The sequence below is a fragment of the Urocitellus parryii genome, chromosome 12 (genome assembly GCF_045843805.1).
Source record: "Urocitellus parryii isolate mUroPar1 chromosome 12, mUroPar1.hap1, whole genome shotgun sequence".
In the NCBI taxonomy this organism is placed as follows: Eukaryota; Metazoa; Chordata; class Mammalia; order Rodentia; family Sciuridae; genus Urocitellus; species Urocitellus parryii.
In genome coordinates, this window is record NC_135542.1 from 88,871,691 (window position 1) to 88,896,617 (window position 24,927).

Below are 24,927 nucleotides of genomic sequence, written 5' to 3' on the forward strand. Positions count from 1 at the left end.
TGCCAACCTGTGGCTCTGGAGGCTGAGACAGGAGGATTGAGTGTTCAAAGCCAGCCTCAGCAACTTAGCAAGGCCCTATGCAACTCAGTGAGACCTCTAAAACACAAAAAAGGGGTGGGGATGTGGCTCAGTGGTTAAGGTCCCCTGGGTTTTATTATGCTTTTCTTTTTGGTACTGGGGATTGAACTCAGGGGCACTTGACTACTGAGCCACATCCCTAGCCCTGGGCAAACCAGGATCTGAAACATGTAATAATGGCTGTTATGTGCTTAGCAATGTTATACGCTTTGTGCTAAATGCTTTATGTCTCATAAATAACGTATTGTTAAGCCTTATAACAACCAGAATTTTTTCTCCTATTCTGAAGTGCACTTTTCTCACTTTTTAGCATGTTTGCTATCAGTGTGACAACCAGAATTTTTGTAATATATTCTCTGGGGCAGGGTTGTGGCTCAGTGGTAGAGCGCTTGCCTTGCATGAGTGAGGCACTGGGTTTGATCCTCAGCACCACATAAATAATAAATAAAATATTGTGTCCATCTACAACTAAAAAAATATTTAAAACAAAAAAGGGCTGGGGATGTGGTTCAGTGCTTAAGTGCCCCTGGATTCAATCCCGGGTACCAAAAAAGAAAAGAAATTGTTATATACTTTATACCACGTTATTTACACAAGTGTAAATTAGAATCACAACAGATTTTTGTTATTGATTTCTAACCTAATTTCTTTATGGTCAGAAAACATAAGTTATTTTTTTCTTTCCTTTTGAAACTTTGCTTTATTTTTCTGTTAATTGATTGAATGATAGCTTCTGACGCTTAAAGTCTTCTTCTTTCCTTCCTTTTTTGGTGGTACTGGAGATTGAACCCAGGGGCCCTCAACCACTGAGCTACATCCTCAGTTCTTATTTTTTTCCCCATATTTTTTATTGGTGTATTATAGTTGTACAGAATGGTGGGATTGGCTGTTAAATATTCATACATGCACACAACATTTGACCAATATTATCCCCCAGTTTTTCCCCTGCCCCTTCCTATTCCCTTGCCTCTATTCTGATTTCCCTTAGATTTTCATGAGATCCCCCCATTCTTTTCCTTTTTCCTCTATAGATTCCACATGAGAAAAAAATAAGACCCTTGACCATCTCAGTTTAGCTTATTTAACATAATATCCTCAAGTCCCATCCATTTTCCTATAAATGACAATTTAATTTTTCTTTATGTTGAATTAAATTTCATTGTGTATATGTGCCATATTTTCTTTATACATTCATCTAATAATGGAAACCTAGGCTGGTTCTATAGTTGACAGCTATTGTGAATTGTGCTGCTATAAACATGGGTATGCATGTATTTCTACGATTACTTAATTCCTTAGGATAAAGACTGAGAAATGGTATAACTGGGTCATATAGTTGTTCCATGCCTAGTCTTTTGAGCAACCTCCACTCTGATTTCTGTAGTGGTTGTACTAATTTACAATCCCACTAATAGTGTATGTTCCTTTTTCTCCACATCCTAACATTATTGTTTGTATCCTTTTATTTAATAATTTTTAAATATTTATTTCTTAGTTTTAGATGGACACAATATCTTTATTTTATTTTTATGTGGTGCTGAGGATCAAACCCAGTGCCTCATGCATGCCAGGCAAGCATGCAACCACTTAAGCCACATCCTGAGCCCCTATTGTCTGTATTCTTGAAGACTGCCGTTCTGATTGGTATGAGATGAAATCTCAGGGTATTTTTTATTTGAATTTCCCCAATTTCTAATGATATTGGACATTTTTCATGTTTGTTGATTATTTGTATTTCTTCTTTTGAGAAGTGTCTGTTTAAGCTCTTTCTACATTCTTGATTTAATCCTGTCAGAAGAGTAGCTAATAAAGATTTTCTCCCATTCTGTAGGTTCTCTTTTTCACACATTCTTGTTTTCTTTGCTGTGTAGAGCTTTTAAACATTTTTGGTTTTTTTCTTTTGGTACTAGTGATTAAACCCAGTTTTTTTTTTTTCCCTTGGGGGGGGGGGATACCAGGGATTGCTTAACCATTGAACCACATCTCCAGCCCCATTTAAAGTATTTTGACAGGGTCTTGCTAAGTTGTTTAGGGCCTCACTATGTGCTGTCTTAATTCTCTGCTTCTCTATGGAACAGATAATACTATTTCCATTTTGCAAATGAGAAAATTAAAGGAGAGTCTTTCTCCCCATTGGTTTGTCTCCATACTTAGAATATGCTTTTTTTGTGTGTGTGTGTGTGTGTGTGTGTGTGTGTGTGTGGTGCTGGGGACTGAACTCAGGGCTTTGTGCATGCTAGGCAAGCACTCTACCAACTGAGCGATTTCCTCAGCCCCCAGCATTTTTGATTCATCAGTTTAGTATTACCTTTCTATTATTACACGCATCTTAATTCACAGACCCTTGTCAATAGAACTCTTTTTTTTAAAATTGAATCCCATTTCAGAGTTTCCCTTATTATGACCAGTACATGTCTTTTTTTACATCCTCCATACTGCTATAAAAATGTTCCATTATCTAACTCTACACAGTTCAACCTAATAACAAGGTCTACGCCTCTGACCATCAGTGTAGACTGGCTGCCAAGTGGTCAAAGCCATCATCCTAGCACTTCCCTTTATCCATTCCTGTGCTGAATCCCATCTCTAGACACTCCATCATACTTTCTTTTTTCCCCATACTGGCCCTACCACTGAACTATATATATCCACAGTTTTTTTTTTTTTTTTTCATTTTGAGAGAGGGTCTTGTCAAGTTGCCCAAGCTGGCCTTGAACTTATCATCTTACCTTAGCCTCCTCGGTGCTTAGGATTATAGGTGTGCACCACCATGGCTAATTCATACAATTTTTTGGAGGCAATATCCTATTGACCCCTCGTTTTCAATGTTGCTGTTGAGAATCAAAGTCCAGTATTATTCTGTCCTTTTTCCATTTCACAACTTTTAGAATGTTCCAAAATTTCTTAGTGGTACAGGTTTTTAATTCAATAATAGCTTTGTTATGATCCCCAAACCTATCATTTCATCAGGAAAAAATTTCAAATTCCACTCACAATCTCAAGTTCTCTTCCTGGAGTCTGATTAGTTGTATACGATCTCCTAAATTGGTCCAACTTTTTTTCCCCTTTGCTTTTTTTCTCCTTTTTTTTAAAAAACTGGTGATTATATCTGTACATAATAGTGGGATTTGTGGTTGCATATTCATACATGCACACAACAATGATTTGCTCAATACCACCCCCCAGTATTTCCCCTTTCCCTCTCCTCTCTCCTCTGATCCCTTTCCTCTGTTCTACTTATCTCTCTTAGATATTTTCATGAGATTTCCCTCTCCTTCACCTTTCTTATCCTTTTCCTTTAGTTTCCACATATGAGAGAAAACCTAAGACTCTTGACCTTCTGAGTTTGGCTAATTTCACTTAACATAATAACCTCAAAAGAATTGGAATGCTTTACAAATTTGCCTGTCATTCTTGTGCAGGGACCATACTAATTTCTGTGCTTTTCCAATGTTAGTATGTGCTGCCAAAGCAAGTACTTCTCTTTGCTTTTGATTTCTATTCAAAGACTTTTTTTTTTTTTAAGTTGTAGATGGACAGTATGCCTTTATTTTATTTATTTTTATGTGGTGCTGAGGATCAAGGCAAATGCTTTGCCCCAGCCCATTTCCTTGTCTTTTAGTATTTCTGACTGGCACAATTCAAAGTAGGGTGACTAGTGGCCAATTTTTGTTTTTGTTTTGGTGGAGAGTTTTTAAATGTCAGTGCCTGCCTTTTGGTAGTCATTCAGTTTTTTTCACAGAAGGATTCTCCAACATCTTGCCTGGTGGATATATATATTCTAGAGCTGAAGAAAGATAAGATGCTAGGGAATATGAATTTATACGGTAAATGTTCCTTTTCTGTACAGCATGGCCTAGTAAGGAAGTATACTGTTTCCTTTTTTCAGTTGAATTCTTATCAGAGTAACATTAGCCTCCCATTTCAGAAATCATTATTACTGGTCAATCTTGGTAAAAATCTCAGTTCCAAATCCAGTGCTGCAGATGACTGAATAAAACAGAAATTTTTAATAACTAAAGGGTACTCACTCAAGGTAATCCACTATAAATATTTATAGACTTTATATTTGGTTAATTCCTTATATGATATCTATGTGAATTAAAGTCTCCAAATGAAAGGAGAAAAATCCTATTCAAATGGAACATACTCAATCATTTTATTAAAGCTTTTAAATTAAAATTCAGAGTTTTGGAGTTATGGTCTTTAAATCCTAAACATAGCAGTCAAAATGAAGTGGATGAAATAAGATGTAATAGGAATAACCCACTATAAAGGCATAAATGTATCTAAAAATCATTTAAGAGGTTTGCTTTTTTATTTTCTATAAATACATTTTAAAAAATATTTATTTTTTAGTTGCGGTTGGACCCAATACCTTTATTTATTTATTTTTATGTGGTGCTGAGGATCGAACCCAGGGCCTCACACGCACCAAGTGAGCGCTCTACTGAGCCACAACCCCAGCCCCAAACACTTTTTTTTCCTAATTCACTTAGTGAATTTAGTCACTCCCTTTGTAAGTGCAATCTAGTCCTTTTCGATTGCCTTTTTAAATGGGACTCTAATGCTTACATAAAAGGAAGATGACCAATCACAAGAATAAAACAGGAGAATAAAAACTAGAATGTGAATCTCATTTTCAACAGGAGATAATATTAACAAGGAAAATGAGACCCTAGTTTCACATTTAGTTAAAACTGCAGAATGCAAATTCTTTGTGGTATTAAACAGCTAACCCAATGCAAACCACGGTTTTTGGAATAAGAATTAAAATATATAAACATCTGAATGAGTGAATATAACAATTGGCTAGACCAAAAAGAAAAAAATTCTCACACACAATAATCACTGCCAAGAAGATCCCACAGGTTATAGAAAACATAAAGGAACTTTAATATCCAAACAGGGTAAAGAATTCTGGATTAAAATGACCCATTAAGAGTGAATCATTTCAGGTTCTTTACAGTACCAGAAAGTCTGAATGCATATTGCAGAGAATGAAATTATTAAAAATTTTAATTTCCTTACCTGATACTAATTCCAGTATGATTTTTTAGACTGAAAAATCTTTAAATGACTTGTTTTAACACTAAGGTTTAAACCAAAGTTAGCAATGTTTCTGAAATATGAATTTGTTCAGTAGTGACCTTTTCATTCTGAATACTGGGTATCTCTTTCTCCTCAAAAAGTAGTCAATGTACAGTTGAAAGCTTGTACAGTAAGAAAATATACTGGCAAATAAAAACTGTTACTACTTGAGATAGTCAAAATGAGAAGAAAGCTACACTTGTGTTCAGATTAAATTACTTATGCCCAAACAACTTACCCTGCAGTCCATGAGTGTATAGGAAAATACTTTTCAATAAGAGAAAAATGAGGCTTCTAAAATAGAAACATAAGCCAGAAGAATCTAAAAATAGCTTCCTGATATTTTATTTTGAGTATTTAAGCTGCTTTTGGTTGCATGCCCTGATCTGTAGAAGTTAACAAGGAAATAACATTTCCAAGTATTTAAAAAATTTACTCATCTTCCATAAAGCAACTTTTAATGTATTATCAACACTTAAAAATACACAGTGACTTAATGAAACATCAGTACAACTGCATAGAATTGAGCTCCAGAAAACTATACACTTACAAGCTGTCTTTCCTGGGCTCTGGTTTACAAAGTATTATTGGCTTAGAGACCAGCTTAGAGTCATTTGTCCTACCTGGAAGATACAGGCCAGGAAACTCATTTGACTTCACAGGCCTTTGCGGTTCCTAAATAAAATACTGGGAGCTCTCGAAGAATCTTAAAAACCACCAACCTTTTAAACACATACACTGGGGACCCTTCCTCTCTGTGAGTCAAGGAGGATTTGTGACCTTCACTGAAAACAAAACAAAAATCACATCTCCCACAACTCTTCTAAGAGACTCTGAAATGTACTAGAAATTTCAAAACTAGAACAATGCCATCAAAGATTAAACCTCTTAATGCTTGGAGCCACACCAAAATAATAAAATTGGTAACTCCAATAAAACAGGTACCCAAAGAATCAAAATAGTGATTGCACTGAGGATTCTCTTCTTTGAAGGCTGTTTAAGGAGGTAGGATTTTAAGGTTTTCTTTTCTTTTTTTTTTTTTTCTTTTGTTTGTTTTTATTTATCTTTTGGCCTCTGAACATTTAAAAAATGCTTTGCCCGGCTGGTCCTTCAGGCTATTTTTGGAGTTTATAATGAACCCCAAGCCTGACATAAGGATATTCTACAGTTTCACAGCTATCATTTGTACATATTAAGTTGATTTACTCTTTTTAAGTAAATCTAACTAGAAAATGGCAAATTATATTCCTTTACATACAACTTTGTGTCTCAAAATTCTTGAAAAACAAGAGATGATTTTGTATTCAAAGACTACCAAAGTATGTATTTGATATTCACATGCAAACAACCTAAAACCTTATAAATCTTATGTCAACTCTGCATGATGCCTTTAAAAAGGAAATGACATACAAAGTTTGGTAACTGTGCAAAATATTAAACTGCTAAAACATTTTACATAATGAAATAATACATGTAAATGTATAAGTTGACACATGAAAGTTACATGGCATAAGAACTTATCACATTTCAGAGATTTTTCTTGAGTAACAAGTTTTTGTTTTTACAGTTCCTGGTACACAGCAAAGTTTATCACAGAAGATAAAAATCCTTTTAAACAAATCCAACGGAATTCTTGAGGCACCTTCTCATATAAAACACAAGATGAATGTAGTTATCAATCCATCTGAGAAAAGTTTTCAATCTAAGTGAACATCATTTTTTTCCATTTAACTATATTTTACAGAACTTTAATAAGGCAAGACAAATTTGTGAAAAAATGTAAATACAAAAATGATGTAAACTAATAATTTATATTTAAAAACCCCAAGGGGTAACAGTGAAGATGGGACAGCTCAAACAATGCCTATTATTTTTTAAATCTAAAACAGAATTGTGCACAAGCTGAAGATAACAAAGAACTTCTAGACTTTGCACAGTTTTGGTTTTTCTTTCTTTTTTTTAAAACCATCTTTACATTACATGTTTTAAATCATATCAGGAATGCAAACTACAACTGCACACTACTTTAGTGGAAAAATGTTCAACATTGTGCAATTTTCTGCCTCTTAATTTTTAAAAAGTGGCAGCAATCCCTGCATTTGTATTTGAAACAAGGATCTGAGAAACTTTATCAAAAAAGGTAATGAAGGCAAAAATTGGCAGACATCCAGCATCTTGTTTCTTTTTAAAAACAATGTGGATGATAAGTAATTTCATGATTAAAAAAATGAATCTTTTAAATAAATACATTGTATCTGATATTTGCACTGACTGATTTGATAAATCTTTTAAGTAAACAACGGCTTTACTACACTCCCTGTAGCCTCAAGCCACTGGCTTTATATTCTAGAGTCCTTTTTCACTGGGTTTCATACCCTGCCACTCGATATCCCGCTGGCTGATTAGGCAACATGCTGCCATTCTGTCCTTGAGGTGGCTGTACTCCGTAATTTGGTCCCATCCAAGGTGCAGAAGACTGTGTCTGACTGGTAGAGAAGGTGAAAGAAGCAGAAGAGAAGGGACATCTACCAGTTAAAACAATGCAATGCTAAGAACAAATCACAACATGGAAAGGGAAAACAAACTTTTACTTAAACCCAAATATAAAAGTAACTGTAAAGCCAGAGAAAGTAAACGCAAAAGTAAAGTAAAAATATCTATATATTCTCCCTCTGAGTTGTACTTAAACTGAGTAAGTTACTACCTGAAAGAAACTCCATCATTTGGTATAATAAGTACTAGCATTTAGGGCTGGGGATGTGGCTCAGTGGTAAAATGCTTACCTCACATGTACAAGACCCTAGGTACAATCCCCAGCACCCAACAAGATAAAACAAAAAAACTAGCATTTATATTAAATAAATTAAAATAAGTATGAGCATGTGTAACTCATAAATTTTTCAACACTGTACGTGGTGCTGAGGATCAAACCCAGTGCCTCATGCATGTGAGGCGAACACTCAGCCACTGAACTACAACCCCAGCCCCTATACTACTCTTTTGTTTCAGTTGCTGATATGCTATTAGAAAGAAGACGACCAGGGACTGAAGAAACTTCAGGGCCAAGTGAGCATGGCCAGAGCTGCAGTGGCAAGAACCAAAAGCACCTGGGAGGCCAGGATAATGCTGGTGGCGTGTATTATTACCATAGAATCAATTCTGACAAATAGCACTTAGTTACTTTCGAAAGATGGTATGAGGTATTACCGAAAACTGTCAGACTTAATAAACCAAACTGTCAGACTTAATAAAATTGAACGTTGGTCAGTGAGCAGATAAAGTGCTGCCAAAACAAGCCTGGAACTGCTGCCACCAGTGATGTGGTGCAATTTAGCTACTACAGTTCTGGGAAAGGGAAAATTCTCAAAGTAGCCAGTCATCATCATCATCAAGTCCAAATTCCTCTCTAGAAGAGCTGAGGAGATTTTTTTTGTGTGACTATGTCCTTGGTAGCTAAAAGCCATGTGGAGAGAAGTTCACTAAATGCAAACAAATACTTTACTCTTGGGTTGAAAAAATGTGCATCTAAGAGTGGCTAAGTGACCATTAGTCGTCTGAAAGGCTTAACAACTATTAAGTACTTTTTCCCCTCACTAAAAAAATTAGTTGATTTTTTTACCAAACATTACCAGAATTTGTATGACTCTGATTATACTTCAAGGCAACAAGTTTCTAGGAAAAATCACCAAGAAGAAGAAGAAGAAGAAGAAAAAAAACCCCAGACAAACAAAAAACATCACCCGCCCCCGACCCGGGCAGTACTGGGGATCGAACCCAAGGCCTGCACATGCTAGGCAAATGCTCTACCACTGGGCTACATCCCCAGCCTTCTAGGCAAATTTTTAAAGATAATTATTTAAAACTATAAATTAGGCAGGCATAGCAGCACATGTGTTTACTGTCAAGACACTCAAGAAGCTGAAGCAGGAGGATTCCAAGTTTGAGGACAGCCTGGGCAACTTAGTGAGACCCTCCCTGTCTCAAAAAATAAAAAGTTCTGGGGATGTAGCTCACTGGTAAAGTGCTCCTGGGTTCAATCTCCAGTATCAAACCAAACCATAAATTACTATTCTAAAAGTAAGTCCTTCAAAGGTTATAGTTGTGCTTTGCATAGGGGGCCACATTGCCTACTAATTACTTAAAATTTCTTTTGGACATTTTCGAATGTTAATAAAGCAAAAGGTCAAACATGCTTACTTAAATCCCTGCTGGTTCCATGCCTGGCCATACATTCCATATGCAGGTACTTGCCATCCATTAGGCATATACTGGCCAATTTGTTGTGCGTTTCCATACCACTGGCCCCACTGGCCATAAGCTTGTGGATATCCAATTTGATTCTGCTATTAGGTAAAATTATAAGAGATAATTTAGTATTATTTTAAATTATTTGTATATATGCAGTTCTTGATATACCACAAATACTTAACAAAACATATATAAAACATCTTTATAATTAAAATGACAGGATAAACAATAATTTAGTGATTACTAAAACAAAACAAAACAACAACAAAAAACCCCTTAGGGCCAAATGGCATGGCCCATGCCTGTAATCTCAGCAGTCAGGGATACTAAAGCAGGAGGATCCAGAATTCAAAGCCAGCCTCAGCAATTTAGCAAGGAGCTAAGCTACTCAGTCACACCCTGTCTCTAAATAAAATACAAAAAAAGGGCTGGGAATGTGGCTCAGTGATTAAGTGTCCCTGAATTCAATCCCCGGTAACAAACAAACAAAAAAACCCTTAGGTTCTCCTGCTGCAACTCTACATCATTTTCTATAGTCTATAAGGCAGTGATAATGCCCCAACAATAAACTTAATATAATGTTTAAGTGTTTGGTAAATTATTTACTTAAATGAAGAAATCTATATAGTTTAGGATTTTCTTACTCCCACCTCTCTGCTCCACTTATACTTCCTCAAAAAAATCTTTATGAGATCAAGTTTAAAGTTGCCTAGAAAAACAAAAAACAGCAAAATCTGGAAGAAATTCCAAGGTGCTAAACATATTTATAGCTTTTTCTTTTAATCAGTTGAGTCAAGCACACCTGTGAATTCTCCAAATAGTATGTGAATAAATCTACCAAGTATTAAAATAAAAAAAAAAAAAAACAAAAAAAAAAAGAAAAAAAAAGAGAAAAAAAAAAAAAAAAAAAAAAAAATCTACCAAGTATTAAAGACTTAATGCCCTGTTAGGTTTGTCAGAGCATTTTAAAATTCACTGTGTGAGCATGAGTCAATTGAGGCAGTTACACTCATCACGTCAGCACTGCAATCCATGAAAACACCACTCTGGAACTATAATACATATAGGAAGAGCTCTTACATATTATGAATTGAACTAGAAACTCATTAGCAAAGATTATCAACAATTCTCATTTTAAAATAACCTTACTAATATTAACCCAGCAATTACTTCCCAAAGTTCAGGACCCTCTTACCTGTTGCACAGGATTTATCATATCAAGAGTTTCTTTGCCCCAATAGCATTTCACAACATGACCTTCAATAGTAGTACCATTAACAGAAACAATTGCATGTGCAGCACTTTCATGGGAATTAAACCTATTGAAAACAATATTAAGAATCAATAAAAATTCTTTTAAATTGAATTTAAGAATAAGACCTATTTTTAAAATCAAGGCAAATAAACTCAATAGCCGTTTGGCAGGGGAAAAAAGATCAAGATGATCTTAAGGTAGAACAAGCAGTTGGTTGGTTTTCTTTGCCATTTCTTTAAAAGATCTTTTAGTTCTGGAGAAACTTTTCTAAATAGAGGATATGTTGGAAGAAGGGAGAATAAAACATACAGGAGCAAAAATGCTATATGCTAGAGAAATTCCCATGTCTTTATAAATGAGGTAAATTCTTAAGAAACCATTGTTAAATGTTCAGAAATTATTTGAAGGGGGAAAGTTTTCACAAAAACCATCCCTACCTCACAAATGAATATCCTTTATCTGGAAAGACTCGAATTTCCATTATTTGCCCAAATGGTGAAAAAGTCTGACGCATTAGTTGTTCTGTTAGACAAAAAACAAAAACAAAAGAAACCACACTCAGTTATAGTAAAATCCTACAAATATTAAGCTTCTCAGCTTAAAGATTAATTTCCAGATAGCACATAGGTAAAGCTCCCATACCTGTTAGTCCAGAAGTAACACCTCCACAGTAAACAGTACAGTTGCTTGGACTAGACTGATTTACAACCTCATCATATGATAGCTGTTTAGTGTTTGCTGGAGAAGGAAAAAGTTTTACATTTTCAATTCATTAAATAAATGTTCAGAAGGACAAAAGCAGCATTAACTACACTACTATAATAGCAATATTTGATCAAAATGCTTAGAGAACACACATTACATTTGACATTAGGATTAAACCTCCCCCAAGAATGTCTAAAAAATTACCCAGTATTCTCTATGTAATAGGAGACTTGACATTAGAGATTGAATATCATTTACTATTTAAAAATTACAAAAATGAAAACTAAGTACATTTTTGAACAGTAGTCTTGATTTGCTTCTCATCTATTTCTGCAATAAGTCTCCGGGAACAGCTCTAACATTTACAATCTAGTGTATTTTTCTCCAAAATTCCACATTTCCTTTTCTTCTCCAATACACCTACACTCATATGTACTCTTTGGAGCTGGAGGCTTTCGGGTTGCCCAGTTAGTTCTGATTTGTCGTCCACCAAGCCATTGGCCACCCATCTGTTGAATAGCGTTTTCGGCATCCTGTTCCGCACAATATTAGAAATGACAAAGAATATACCATTAGTAGATGGTAAACAACTTTTAGCGGTAGACATAACTTTGTGCTTTTTGTTAGTGTTTTTTAGTGAAGATACTTTATTAAACATACAATTTATAACAGCTTTCTAAAAATGCAATGGTGATGCTAGGCACCATGACGCATGCCTGGGTAATCCCAGCAGCTAGGGAGGCTGCATGTTCAAAGCCAGTCTCAGCAATGGTGAGTCACTAAGCAACTCAGTGAGACCCTGTCTCTAAATAATAAACAAAATTAAGACTAGGGATGTGGCTCAGTGGTTGAGTGTCCCTGAGTTTGATCCCCCACCAAAAAATGCAATGGTGCTAAACTGGGCGCAGTGGCACACACCTGTAATGTCAAAGGCTGGAGAGGCTGGGGCAAGAGAAGCCCCCACATTCAAGGGCAGCCTCAGCAACTTAGAGAGACCCTGCCTCAAAATAAAAAATAAATAGGGCTGGGGATATAGTTCAGTGGTTTAGCTCCCCTGGGTTCAATCTCTGGTATCACTCTCACACACACACATATACACACAAACACACACACAGTAATGGTGCCTTTTAATTATCTTTTTTGGATATCAGACTTTGGTAACATTAATTATCTGAAAAAGTCCAAGTCCCAATCCCCTAATAATAAGGTAGCTATCATCAACTTTATGCAAAAACTCAACCTAATATAAATAAAAATTTTATTTTACACGATCCCAACAAACTTATTTATGATAGTATTGGGTTTCTCATTCATCTAAAAGTAAATATGGAGTTCTAGGTACTAGGTTAAGAGCTGGGAATACACTGTGGTAGGAGGACAAAAAGCAATTATAAATTGTGGTAGGTACCATGACAGGAACAAAATACTAAGATAAATAATATGGGCATGGGGATCTACTTTAGACAGCATGAGTAGGAAAATGCTTTTTTTTTTTTTTTTTGGTACTGGGATTGAACTCAGGAGTATTTGACCACTGAGCCACATCCCAGCCCTATTCTGTATTTTATTTAGAGACAAGGTCTCACTGAGTTGCTTAGTGTTCACTTTTTACTGAGGCTGGCTTTGAATTCATGATTCTCCTGCCTCAACCTCCGGAGCCACTGGGATTATAGGTGTGTGCCACCGAGCCTGGCAGGAAAGTACTTTTTAAAATGATATAATCTGAGACTGTGAAGAGCAGAAGCTAGCCAAGTCAAAATAAAGGGGAAGTAAGCCCTGTCGCGACCCCTTGCCCGCAAGGAGGACGCAACTCAGGAATCTTCTTTCAGCAGTTTATTCAGGTCCTTGATACTTTTTCTTCTTTCAGCAGTTTATTCAGGCCTTTGTATTGACATGTCTTTTAGCTTCTACTGCTACTCCTACTGCCACTACTACTACTGCTACTACTACTGCCACTACTACTACTGCTACTACTACTACTCCCGTGTGCCCCAGCCTTAATAAAGCAGATAAAGCCCCAATGCACAACTGCCACGTGGACTTTTCTCATAGGGTGCCAAGTCACAGCGTGCCAACTCATTCTGATAAGGAGTTGTTTGTCACAGACTACAGGGGAAACCAGCGCCATCTTGTAATGGCGGCCACAGTTCACAGAAACGGCTCACCACAAAGCCCCAGTAGATGGAAAAGCACTGCCAGTTCTAAGGCAGGAAAGAGTTTGGTCTGTGTCACAAAAACATGTGGAAGATTAGTTTCAACAGAATCTAGTGCATAAAAAGGGAGAGTGCCAGAGAACTGAAAAACTTTAAGAAAGTGCATCATGATCTAATCTGTTTTCTTTGGTAGCAGGGATTGAACCAAGAGGCTGAGGCTATTATAAAATATATTTTTTATTTTGAGAAAGGGTCTTGCTAAATTGCTTAAGGCCTCATTAAGTTGCTGAGGCTGGCTTTGAACTTGAGATCCTCCTGCTTCAGCCTCCTGAGCCATTGCGATTACAGGCATATGTCACCATACCAGCTTGATCCATGTTTTAAGGGTATTCTTAATGCTAGAAGAAAAATGATTTAGGGGAATGGATATTAAAAGGAAAAGGACATTTTGAGACTACTTCAACATTGCAGATTTTTAAAAATGCTGTTGGCCAGTAGCTGTGGCTATAATCTAAAAGAAAGGCCAACAAAATGGGGTACTGGGGAGGACACAGTAAGCAAAAGGGGACAAATCTAAGATAATTCCTAGGTTCCTGCTTCAGAAGTTGGAAGAACAGTGTCAGCTTTAACTAAAATGAGAGCAGACTAGGAGGGAGGTGGGGAACAGGTTTGAGGGATAAATGAAGAGTTCTGCTTTTAAGTTTAAGATGTCTGTGACTCATCTAAACAAAGACCATTTGATTTTAGTTCTTACTAAATATGCATTCACTAGTAATTTTTTAAATAGTAGAAACTTACATTCCATATTCTCAAATGGGAAAAATGAGTTCTAGCCCACCCAAACCTGCAACTTCATTTCCCTACATTGTATTAATCACCTTCAAAACCTATGAATTCAATACCCTAAGGAACTCAAATTAATTGTGGCTATTAATCCATCGTATAAATTGTTTATCTTTCCAAAATATTATACTGTGACTAACAATAAAGTAAAACTATGCTTCATAATTATTTTTATTTTCTCACCTTATAGGAAAAATATCTTATAATTGATAGATGGGACACATACATGACTGATTTTCACTTGTCAAGATGCTTTTACAATTTCTAACTTTTCTTCTAATATATGGGTTCTTTCCAATACTATAAGCTTACCTATTTTCTTCACAGATTTTTCTTTTTTTAGAAGACAGTTATATTTTACATAGTAAAGATGATAGCTATACTATACATTGCCACAACCACCGGATCATCTGATCAGAAGACATAAGTTGTTCTGAGAATGACTGAATTATAATTGTAGGACATTTTATATTCTCTTTTTTGGCCTTGCTAGCCATATCTAGGCTTTTAAAGCAAATTTCTAATTTGGACAGTAAATTTGGGGCAAATGATCATAAGTAGTTATAGTACATATCTAGATGGTAAAAGTTCATAGGAATAATCAGACATAAGGTCAATGTAAGTAGACATAGGAACTAGAAAAAAACGATTTTTTTTGAGACAGGGTCTTACTAAGTTGCCCAGGCTGGCCTTGAACTTGACATCATCCTGGGATTATAGGAGTGCACCAACATGTCAAGTTTGAAAAACTTTTAGGCAACTACCTGTCTTAATATAATGGTGAACAATAAAATTCAAAGTTTAATGCAAATGTAGTATATGCTGAAAGATTTGTACATATAAATTCTCCTGGACTGGGGTTGGGGCTCAGTGGTAGAGCGCTTGCCTTAAATGTGTGAGGCACTGGGTTCAATTCTCAGCACTGCATATAAATAAAAAAGAAAGGTGCCTCAACAACTAAAATAAATATAAATAAATAAAATTAAAAATAAAATAAATTCTCCCACATGTATCCCTGTAGTTTTGCAAGTGTGATCCTACTTCATTTAACTGCTCTGACCTTTAGTTATATTAAAAAGTTTTAAGCACTTAATTATTTGAATTGATAATATACTTACATTAATAACTACAACACAATGTACAGTGTATTACTTCATCTGCTTGTTTCTCAACAACTACCCCCAGACCCAAAACCCTGCAAGGAGACTTTTTTTATCCCCACAAGGGAAAAAAAACACCCAAACACACTTTAATACAAGTCCCTTTCCTTTTAATGAAAATTAGCTTTCCAGCTAATAATACCTATAGAAATCTTTCTACAACGAGTATGCTACCCTTCCTTGTCTCTACAAAAATCAGAAATTTCAAATTAATGCAAATTGGGGTTTAGTAACTATTTGTAGAATGAAAGGAAAATATGAGAAGTTTCAATACAATGTATCTTTTTTTTTAAAGAGGTTCTCAACCATCAGAGAATTTTATTACTTACTTTTTAATTACTCTGGAAATATAAAAGGGGAATAACAAGATTTTTCTTTCTTCCTTCCTTCCTTCTATTTAGGTGCTTGGGGATTGAACTCAGGGTCTGGAGCATGCTAAGCTGTGATCTACTATTCAACCATGTCCCCAGTCCCCATAACAGAGATTTTTAACATCTACTTTTGACTGATAATTTAAATATCTTTACTATGTATATTCTGAAACACTGTATCAGTACTTTGTATGCATCACATGTTAAATAAATGTTGACTAAATAATCAGAAAGGAGAAAGAAGATATCTTCTAGTGAGGGTGCTAATTATTGGCAAAATAAAAGATGTAAGAAAAATAAACTTTTTACATCCTTTACTCTTAAAGCACTGCACATGCACTTCTGATTGAGCTCACCCATTTGTTGAAAAAGGAGACAAAGCCATATCCCTTAGACTTTCCTGTTGCCATATCTTTTACCACTCGGGCATCTCTGAAAACAGAAACAACCAGAAGTTTAGGTTTGCAAACTGTTTTCTAGATATAAAATGAAAATTTTATATACAACTCATTTTCAGGTTTCACCTTCATTAAAGTAAACCTTTAATGTAAATTTACCTTTTAATCTACAAATTTACATGTATTAACAAGTGAGGCTTTATGTTATAAACATGCAAATCAATAACTTCTTAAATATTTGTATATATTATTCAGAAATTGCCTCCCATTTCAAAATGTTTTTTAAACTTTTAAATATTAGACATTGTAAAAGTAGCTATTCACATGAATTATTTAACCACTTATAAAGTTTCCAGGCACATTAAATATTGGCTTTCTTTAACCATGCAACTTATAATTTGCTATTTGATACCATATTCTACCTAATCATAAAAAATTAAAATAGAGAACTGGAAATAAAAGAATTAAAAAGTTGTATATTCCCTAAACTAACTAAATTATTTCATTTTCTAGGATCAATTTATACCCCCCACTTTTGGGAATGGTAAATTTTGAGAACTTCATAATTTGAGAAATGTTAAATCATTGAAGAAGAATACTAGATACACTTCAGTTTTAAAATATACAAGAAGATTTTATACTGAATTTTATAATAGCATTCATATTAAGATTGATTGGAAACTATAAGATATAAAAGCAAAATTTTAAAAAAGTCAGAAAGTAAAAAAGCACGCCAACATTTATCCACTGTGAACCGTAGCTTGTAGTTAGCCAGGGCAATTCTGTCCATTCTTCAGAGACACTCTGCAAAATAACCAGAGCCCTATTATTTGAGATTGAGTAAAAACCCAGCCATGATAGCTAAAACTCCATACCTCAAAAAATTGGACTCATATTGTGCTTCACAATCTGCTTTTAATTTAGCCAGGTATGTCACAATGCTTGCTCTCTCAGGACACATGAACAAAACAGGCACTTTTATAACAAAAACCCAAGTCAGAAAGCCATGCAATGTAATTTCATATTAAAGTACACATAAGCATATTTTAGATCAATATAGAAATTGATTTATTAAGTGTAGTCAAAATGACAAGAAGTGCTGGTGAAAAGGGAAAACTAAAGCAAGTCACTTTACAAAATGTAAAATTAACTTATTAAATTACCTGTATGGTACACATGCATTTAATTTGGTATGTGATTCACTTCTATACCAAAATATGCTACATTACCCTAAACTCAAGAAACATGAGGAGTTCAAGTTCTGTAAATTAGGGAAGTATTATATTTCTTATACTAAATTTTTAATAGGCCACTGTTTATTATATACCTTCTAGAAAATAAAGCACTGTTAAAGGCTCCCTATTAAAAATGCCTATCATGAGAACCCTTCAACATATAGTTATTACTTATCTCTTAACAACAACCACCACCAAAAATTAAAGAAAGAAAGAAAAGTCAGGAAAATATGCTGCCAGTTGTCTTTTAAATTTAGGAAAACTAACTCCTTATATAGCCTAAAACTCAGACATTACATAATACCTCAATATAAAATTATAACATTAAAGAAAGGCCTTACCAAGAAAACAACTAATGTACACATCAGTAATTGTGGGACCAAAAGAAAATCTACAGACTGAAAATATGATGCCAACATATTTAACAAAACGAAATTACTGATCCATGATTTAAAAAATCATGAAACTGTTAAAAAGGTTATTTAATCTAAACTCACAAACTTTTAAAAATAATCTTTATTTAATCCCAAACTAAAATTCTCATTTTTGGAAAACCTGCTTCAATCAAAATCAAAGCATTTAACAAAACAGCTACTTAATCTGTTTGCAACGTTAGATCGAGGTTTTTCTTTTTAAAGTTTCAGGAAACATCAGTTTCCAAATATACTTAACGGTTACTTATTTCTCTCTGAAAGGCTTCCCTGAAAAAGCAGTAGCAAAGACCTAGACCAAGGTTCTTAATCCTTTTATGGTCCTGTGACTACTCTGAGGATAGGATGACATTTATTTTCTCCACATCAAAATGAAAACAAACACAATTTTGCAAGAAATTTAGAGAGTCCTTGAGATGCCAAAGGTTAAGGCCCTGCAAGTCTAGATTTTTGAAAGCAAGGTAACCACTACTGAAACCCTTAGACAGACTAAGAGGAACTATTAAGAAATTAAAAGAAAAATGTCAACACTAACAAGAGTCCATTTATAAGCCCTAATCTGTGACTGCCTTAAAAAGTTGGCCATACTAATGAACTGTAACTCTTCAAATGAAAACTCCCCAAATTCATCAGCAATGCTACTGGCATTTATTTTGCCGTCTCATCACCTCCTTATTTCTCTCTTGGTCTGCTCAATACAAACCAAAGTGAGAACTTCCTTTTACTTATTCTTCTATCTGAAACAATACTGAAGCACTAGAAATCCTAAAAAAAATTTCTTTCCAAATTCAACCATTACTCCTTAAAAGGTACTATAAAAAATTTTTGCTATTCTTATGCTAATATGGCATGCTTTTCAAAATATTAAAATTCTTCTATGATGAATGCTACCTTGATTGAGATATATATGGGCCTAAAATGTATAATTATTATTAAATGCAATCAAGATAGTGCCTTATAAAATACTATAAAGGCACAATTGTTAATAGTTAAAAAAGAGGGTAAATACTTCGGAGATAAACTTAATAGCTGCTTTTAGATACAATTGTTAAAAATTCTTTTTGTTAAATTACATTAACACAAAATGCATGGTATCATAGAAGTGCCCAAATAATTCCTTAATCATAAATCTAAGTTACTATAGATTATTATCAAGCCAGCAAGACACCTATATAAGAATCTATAATATGTACAATGCAAATGTCTCTTAAAAACTAATGCTTAAAATCTTTGAAAAAATAGTTTAAGATAGAGATCAAAGATTTATTAATGGAAAAACAATTTTTTGCTCTTAAAGTCTTGAATGGTCTCTAAACAATGTAATATACTATAATTCAAGAGTTAAAAATTAATGTCCCAAATTCACAATAGAATTATTTTTATTACTTTTAAATTGTTTCTAACTAAAAACATTTTATTTATCTTCTGCTACTTACGATATTCTTCCAAATGGTGCAAAAGCTGCTTTTATATCTTCAGTTGTAATTTCTGGACTGAGATCACCAACAAAGACATGGAAATGATCTTATAAGGGGATAGAAGGGGAAGTGAAAAGAAAAATAGAACTTTAGAATTTAAAAAAGATCAAAATTTATACAATAAAGCAATCTTAATATAATTTATGGATTATAATAAAGTATTTTAAAAAACTATCCTATCTCTATAAAAAGCCTATCAATTTTAAACATAATACATCGAGGTAACAATATAGGAAAGATTCTTCTAAAAAGACTATGATATAGCTAACTGAAAACTGCAGTTATATTTCTATTTATAGTCAATTATACTGGTCTAAGAGAATAAACTAATAATATATAACAAGCTTCAGTACTGTAAAAATTTAAAGACTTAGTTAATATTCTGAAAGGAATTATTTACTTTTATTCATTTTACCACTATATGAAGGCTTTACAAATTAAAACAGTGGTATTAATTTATATAGACTAGATTGGCCTCAGTTAAGACAATTTACTGAAGCTAGCTACATCATATACTTGGTTTAACCATATTTTGTGAAGAACAATCAAAGAAATACCTTGCATTGCAACAGTTTGATGTTAAAGTATTTGACAGTTTTCTCAAAAGCCAACAGTTTTGGTTGCCCAGACATTACACCATTCAGTTTATGTGAATCCATGTGCAAGTGAACTAAGACTGAAGGCAACAGAATGAAAACAGTAATCCCTTCACTTTATATCAGAACCATTAAAAAAGCATTGGAGAGAAATAACCATCCTATATGTGAAACTTTTCTAAAAAAGACAATTCTCAAGAAACACAAAAAATGCAAAATTTTTGAATACTTTAAAATGGTCACATATGTATAAATATATAGTTTTGATAAAGAATATTTGGAAAGAAAAATTACCCCTATGTGGTAGGCCTCAAGCAACATATTGGGTTGCTCTTCCGTAAAGTTTCAGGAGCAACTCAAACACTTGGAAGATCTGTATATGAAGCCCAGGTGACCTCAAGGAAGCAGGGTATCTTGTCTTTTAGTTGGTGAAAGTATTTCTAAAACATCAGCTGCTACCAAGAGAATTCCTTGAACTAGCACCACAGTAGTGGACAAGTCACACTTGGTCAATGCTGGGAGGAAGGGGGAAAATATTGCCAAAGAGACATAACAAAGAGATTACTACCTAATCCCTCCCCCCTCCCATATCAGACAAAAAAAATTCAGGTGGTTAGTGAATACCCTTTCAAGAGATTTCATTTTATGTTTAAGAAGATACAATTACCTTGTGAACGCTGTGTGCTGACAACGGTACTACCTGATGACAAAGATTAGATTTGTTCTTAAATTTATTAACACAAACACATTAAATCATATCTTAGGATAACGATCAAAACATTACTGCAAACATGTACGTTTATATGTTTTACAATAAAACTACTGGGTATAACAAAAACAAATTTTCAAAGAGTATAAAATATACTTACTGCTTGTATCTTTCTTTTGACTGCTGGGAGTAGTTGCCCAATTCACTTTGACTTCCTTAAAAAAAAAAAAAAAATTTTCTACATTTATATTCCATAAAAACAAAGCTCAAAATCAGATTTGTATCTATGAATACATAAGAAAGATATGTCTGAGATGAAACATTGAACACCAGTTCTGGTGAAGTGTTTTTTGTTTTTTTTTTTTTTTTAATATTTTTCAAGTTGTCAATGGACATTCATCTATCTATCTATCTATCTATCTATCTATCTATCTATCTATCTATCTATCTATTTATATGTGGTGTTGCGAATTAAACCTAGTACCTCATGCAAGGCAAATGCTCCATCACTGAGCCACAACCCCAGCCTCTCAAGTTTTTTTTTTTTTTAATATTTATTTTTTGGTTATTGGCGGACACTACATCTTTGTTTGTATGTGGTGCTGAGGATTGAACCCGGGCCGCAGGCATGCCAGGCGAGCGCGCTACCGCTTGAGCCACATCCCCAGTTCCTCAAGTCAAGTTTTGATGCTCATCTTTTGACTTATATTTATGCCAATAACTTTAACAAACCCTAATCTTTATACATTTCTGTTAACATTCAAATAACCTTTTTTTAAAACAAATAGTATCAATGTATGTTTTCCCTTAGTTTCTTCCAAGCTTTAGTAATTCAAAAATATTTTAGCACTTATGTTCAAGCACCATGCATGATACCAACATAAACACAGGCCTCTCCCCTCTAAAAGCTTTATCCTGCCATTTTAATATTAAATGTGAATGACTTTTTAGGATAAAGTGAACATGTTTCTAAAATGGAAATGAAACCATATAACTTAAAATTTACCAGCACAAGTCACCTTTTTGAATTATGACAGCTTACCTTACCCATTATCTTCCGCCCATTCATAGCAGCAAGTGCTGCAGCTGCATGACGATGTTCATGAAACTCCACAAAACAATATGGATCGTTTCCAGCTGTCTGTTTAAGAACAAATACACAAGTCAAATTTAAGCTTTATTCTCCCATTATTTTAAAACTATGTACAGATTTTTTTTTTTTTTTTCGGGGGGAGTGGGGAAGGCAGGTACCAGGGATTGAACTCAGGGGCACTTGACCACTGAGCCACATCCTCGGCCCTATTTTGTATTTTATTCAGAGACAGGATTTCATTGAGTTGCTCAGCACCTAACCATTGCTGAGGCTGGCTTTGAACTCGAAATTCTCCTGCCTCAGCCTCCGGAGCCGCTGGAATTACATGTGTGCGCCACCACACCTAGCAAGATATTTTTCTTTTCTTTTTTCAAATATCAATTTTAGTTGTAGATGGACACAATACCTTTATTTTATTTATTTATTTTTATGTGGTGCTGGGGATTGAACCCAGTGCCTCAGGCATGCTAGGTAAGTACTCTACCACCGAGCCACAACCCCAGTCCCCTAGCAAGATATTTTTCTTTTCTTTTTTTTTTTTTAAAGAGAGAGTGAGAGAGGAGAGAGGAGAGAGGAGAGAGGAGAGAGGGAGGGAGAGAGAGAGAGAGAGAGAGAGAATTTTTAATATTTATTTTTTAGTTCTCGGCGGACACAACATCTTTGTTGGTATGTGGTGCTGGGGATCGAATCCGGGCCGCACACATGCCAGGCGAGCATGCTACCGCTTGAGCCACATCCCCAGCCCAAGATATTTTTCTTATAAATTAAGTTTTATATACTTCTCAGGTTATGGAAAATGAATGGTATACTTCAAAAGTAAATTTTTAGATTAAAAAGTTAACACTTAAAAAAAATTTTTTTATAGGAAGTTATCTTCTTAGGCTTATACTACAATGCTGTAGCTTTCTTTTAATAATGACTAAGTGTACTAAGTAAAAATAGTTACTCTATTTATTAATATTTACTAATACATACTAATACTATGTATGTTTATTTGCCCCCATAAACACATAACCATTTCTTTCAGGTACAGAGTTTGGTTAACATTCTCAAATTCTCCTTTCTTTTTTTGGGGGGAAATTGTGGTACTAGATGCTGAACCCAGGGCCTGATGCTTGCTAGACTAGCACAATACTACTAAACTAAACTATATCTCCATCTCTTTTTTAAAAATTATTTATTTTGAATCACGGTCTTATTAGGATGATAGGTTGGCCTAGAACTTCTGATCTTCCTGCCTCAGCCTCCCAAGTAGTCTTTTGCCATTTTATAATTTTTAATCCTGTTGGTTATATATTAGTTTAATTGCTACAACTGTACACATCCCCTTACTGCTTCTAACTTGCTGAAATTCTTAGCCAACTTCTTAGACCTGTTTCTAAAATATAGGTAAATAGGCTCTGGAAACTAAAGAAGTTCTCTGGTAAGTAAAGTTTAAGAATGGGATTTATGTATGTACATATGTATGTATATTTGTGGTACCAGAGATTGACTTATAGACTTCAGGGATTAGCCCTTTTTATTTTTTATTTTGAGACAGGGTTTTGCTAAGCTGCCAAGGCTGGGCTCCAACTTGAGATCCTTCTGTCTTAGCTTCCCAAATAGCTGGATTACAGGCACTTGCCACTGTACTTGGCTAGAAGTTTTAGAACGTGGACTTTCTGACACAGATATTTTGACTATTTAGAAAGCTTTTAAAAATCCACTCCCATCAAAAAAAAAAAAAATTTGTAATCTCAACTAGATTAGTATCATATAAATTTGCTCACTGTGGGCTGGGGCTATAGCTCAGTGATAGAGAGCCTGCCTTGCATGTGTGAGGCACTGGGTTTGATCCTCAGCACCACATAAAAATATATAAATAAAGATATTAAATTTTACTTCTCACTGTGATGACAGAAGTAGAATAAAAATCTAATAACAACAAATAAAACCAAAATGCTTTAATATAAAAAAATTCTCTTATTCTCTGCTGGTGTTGGGATAAGATGACTTGGATGCTTTGTTTTTACTTTTGTTGGGATGCTAGGGACTAAACTCAGGGTCTTGAGAATGCTAGGTAAACATGCTACACCCAAGTTGAGCTACACTCAAACCAAATATGTAGTTTTATTATAAATTAAAGCAGAAAAAAAGAAAAATTCTAATATATTATACCTATCAGTGCAAAACGCTAAACAATTTAATAGTTCATTTATTTCTTTCTGTAATCTAAGCAGAACTGATTCAAAATTCAAAAGTGGCAAACACATAATTCAATATACTGGGACTATGTGTTAAAAAAATTAGAGAATATAAAAATTATGTAATTCAAACTAATGATAAACTTAATGAGAATTCTATTTCAAAGATCAATGTTCTCGGGCTGGGGATGTGGCTCAAGCGGTAGCGCGCTCGCCTGGCATGCGTGCGGCCCGGGTTCGATCCTCAGCACCACATACCAACCAAGATGTTGTGTCCGCCGAGAACTAAAAAAATAAATATTAAAAATTCTCTCTCTCTCTCTCTCTCTCTCTCTCTCTCTCTCTCTCCTCTCTCACTTTCTCTTTAAAAAAAAAAAAAAAAAAAGATCAATGTTCTCAAGTATAAGAATATGGTTAAAAAAAGTAGCTTGCAATTAAGATTAGAGCAAACAGATGGAAAAGATCATGCATGCTATTTTTTTAATATTTAATTTTTAGTTGTAGATGGACACAATACCTTTATTTTATTTTTATGTGGTGCTGAAGATTGAACCCAGTGCCTCACACGATAGGTGAGTGTTCTACCAAGGAGCCACAATCCCAGCCCATGCATGCTAATTTGTATCCAGAAAAAAACAAACTTTTCAAGTAAAAATAAGCTAAGCATATATACATTATCAGCATGTATACTCAGGAATATAAAATTCCTCATCAAATTTTTAAAAATTTGTTTTTCTATACATATTATCATTCAGGGTTAATACCAATTATATGAATAAATTCTATTGTTTTCTCTACCTATTAAGGTCTCTACCTAGTTTTGAACTGCCTAAATCTGAGAAAAACTTGACCCTCAAAAATAAAATTAAAAACACTTTCAGCCAGGTGTGGTGGCACATG

General features: G+C 34.4%; 1 protein-coding gene and 1 pseudogene across 8 annotated transcripts in view; both read right to left on the reverse strand.

Moving 5' to 3' along the window:
- Window positions 1-3,455: 3,455 nt before the first annotated feature.
- LOC113194171 (U6 spliceosomal RNA) lies at window positions 3,456-3,554 on the reverse strand (annotated as a pseudogene).
- A 1,396-nt stretch (window positions 3,555-4,950) lies between these two features.
- Tia1 (TIA1 cytotoxic granule associated RNA binding protein) overlaps window positions 4,951-24,927 on the reverse strand; it is a 32,862-nt gene continuing 12,885 nt past the window's right edge. Inside the window, exons 3-13 of one of the 8 annotated variants that reach the window (XM_026405114.2) lie at window positions 21,794-21,892; window positions 20,912-20,966; window positions 20,710-20,742; window positions 19,405-19,492; window positions 16,261-16,336; window positions 11,802-11,910; window positions 11,315-11,410; window positions 11,110-11,194; window positions 10,613-10,736; window positions 9,367-9,512; window positions 4,951-7,655 (exon numbers count right to left, since the gene is read on the reverse strand). In XM_026405114.2, the coding sequence (XP_026260899.1) occupies window positions 7,529-7,655; window positions 9,367-9,512; window positions 10,613-10,736; window positions 11,110-11,194; window positions 11,315-11,410; window positions 11,802-11,910; window positions 16,261-16,336; window positions 19,405-19,492; window positions 20,710-20,742; window positions 20,912-20,966; window positions 21,794-21,892 (1,038 nt within the window). In that variant the 3' untranslated portion in view covers window positions 4,951-7,528. Of the gene's footprint in view, window positions 7,656-9,366; window positions 9,513-10,612; window positions 10,737-11,109; window positions 11,195-11,314; window positions 11,411-11,801; window positions 11,911-16,260; window positions 16,337-16,984; window positions 17,107-17,177; window positions 17,278-19,404; window positions 19,493-20,003; window positions 20,406-20,709; window positions 20,743-20,911; window positions 20,967-21,793; window positions 21,893-24,927 lie in introns of those variants that run through there. The other 7 variants (XM_026405115.2, XM_026405116.2, XM_026405117.2 and 4 more) reach the window with 7 other exon arrangements.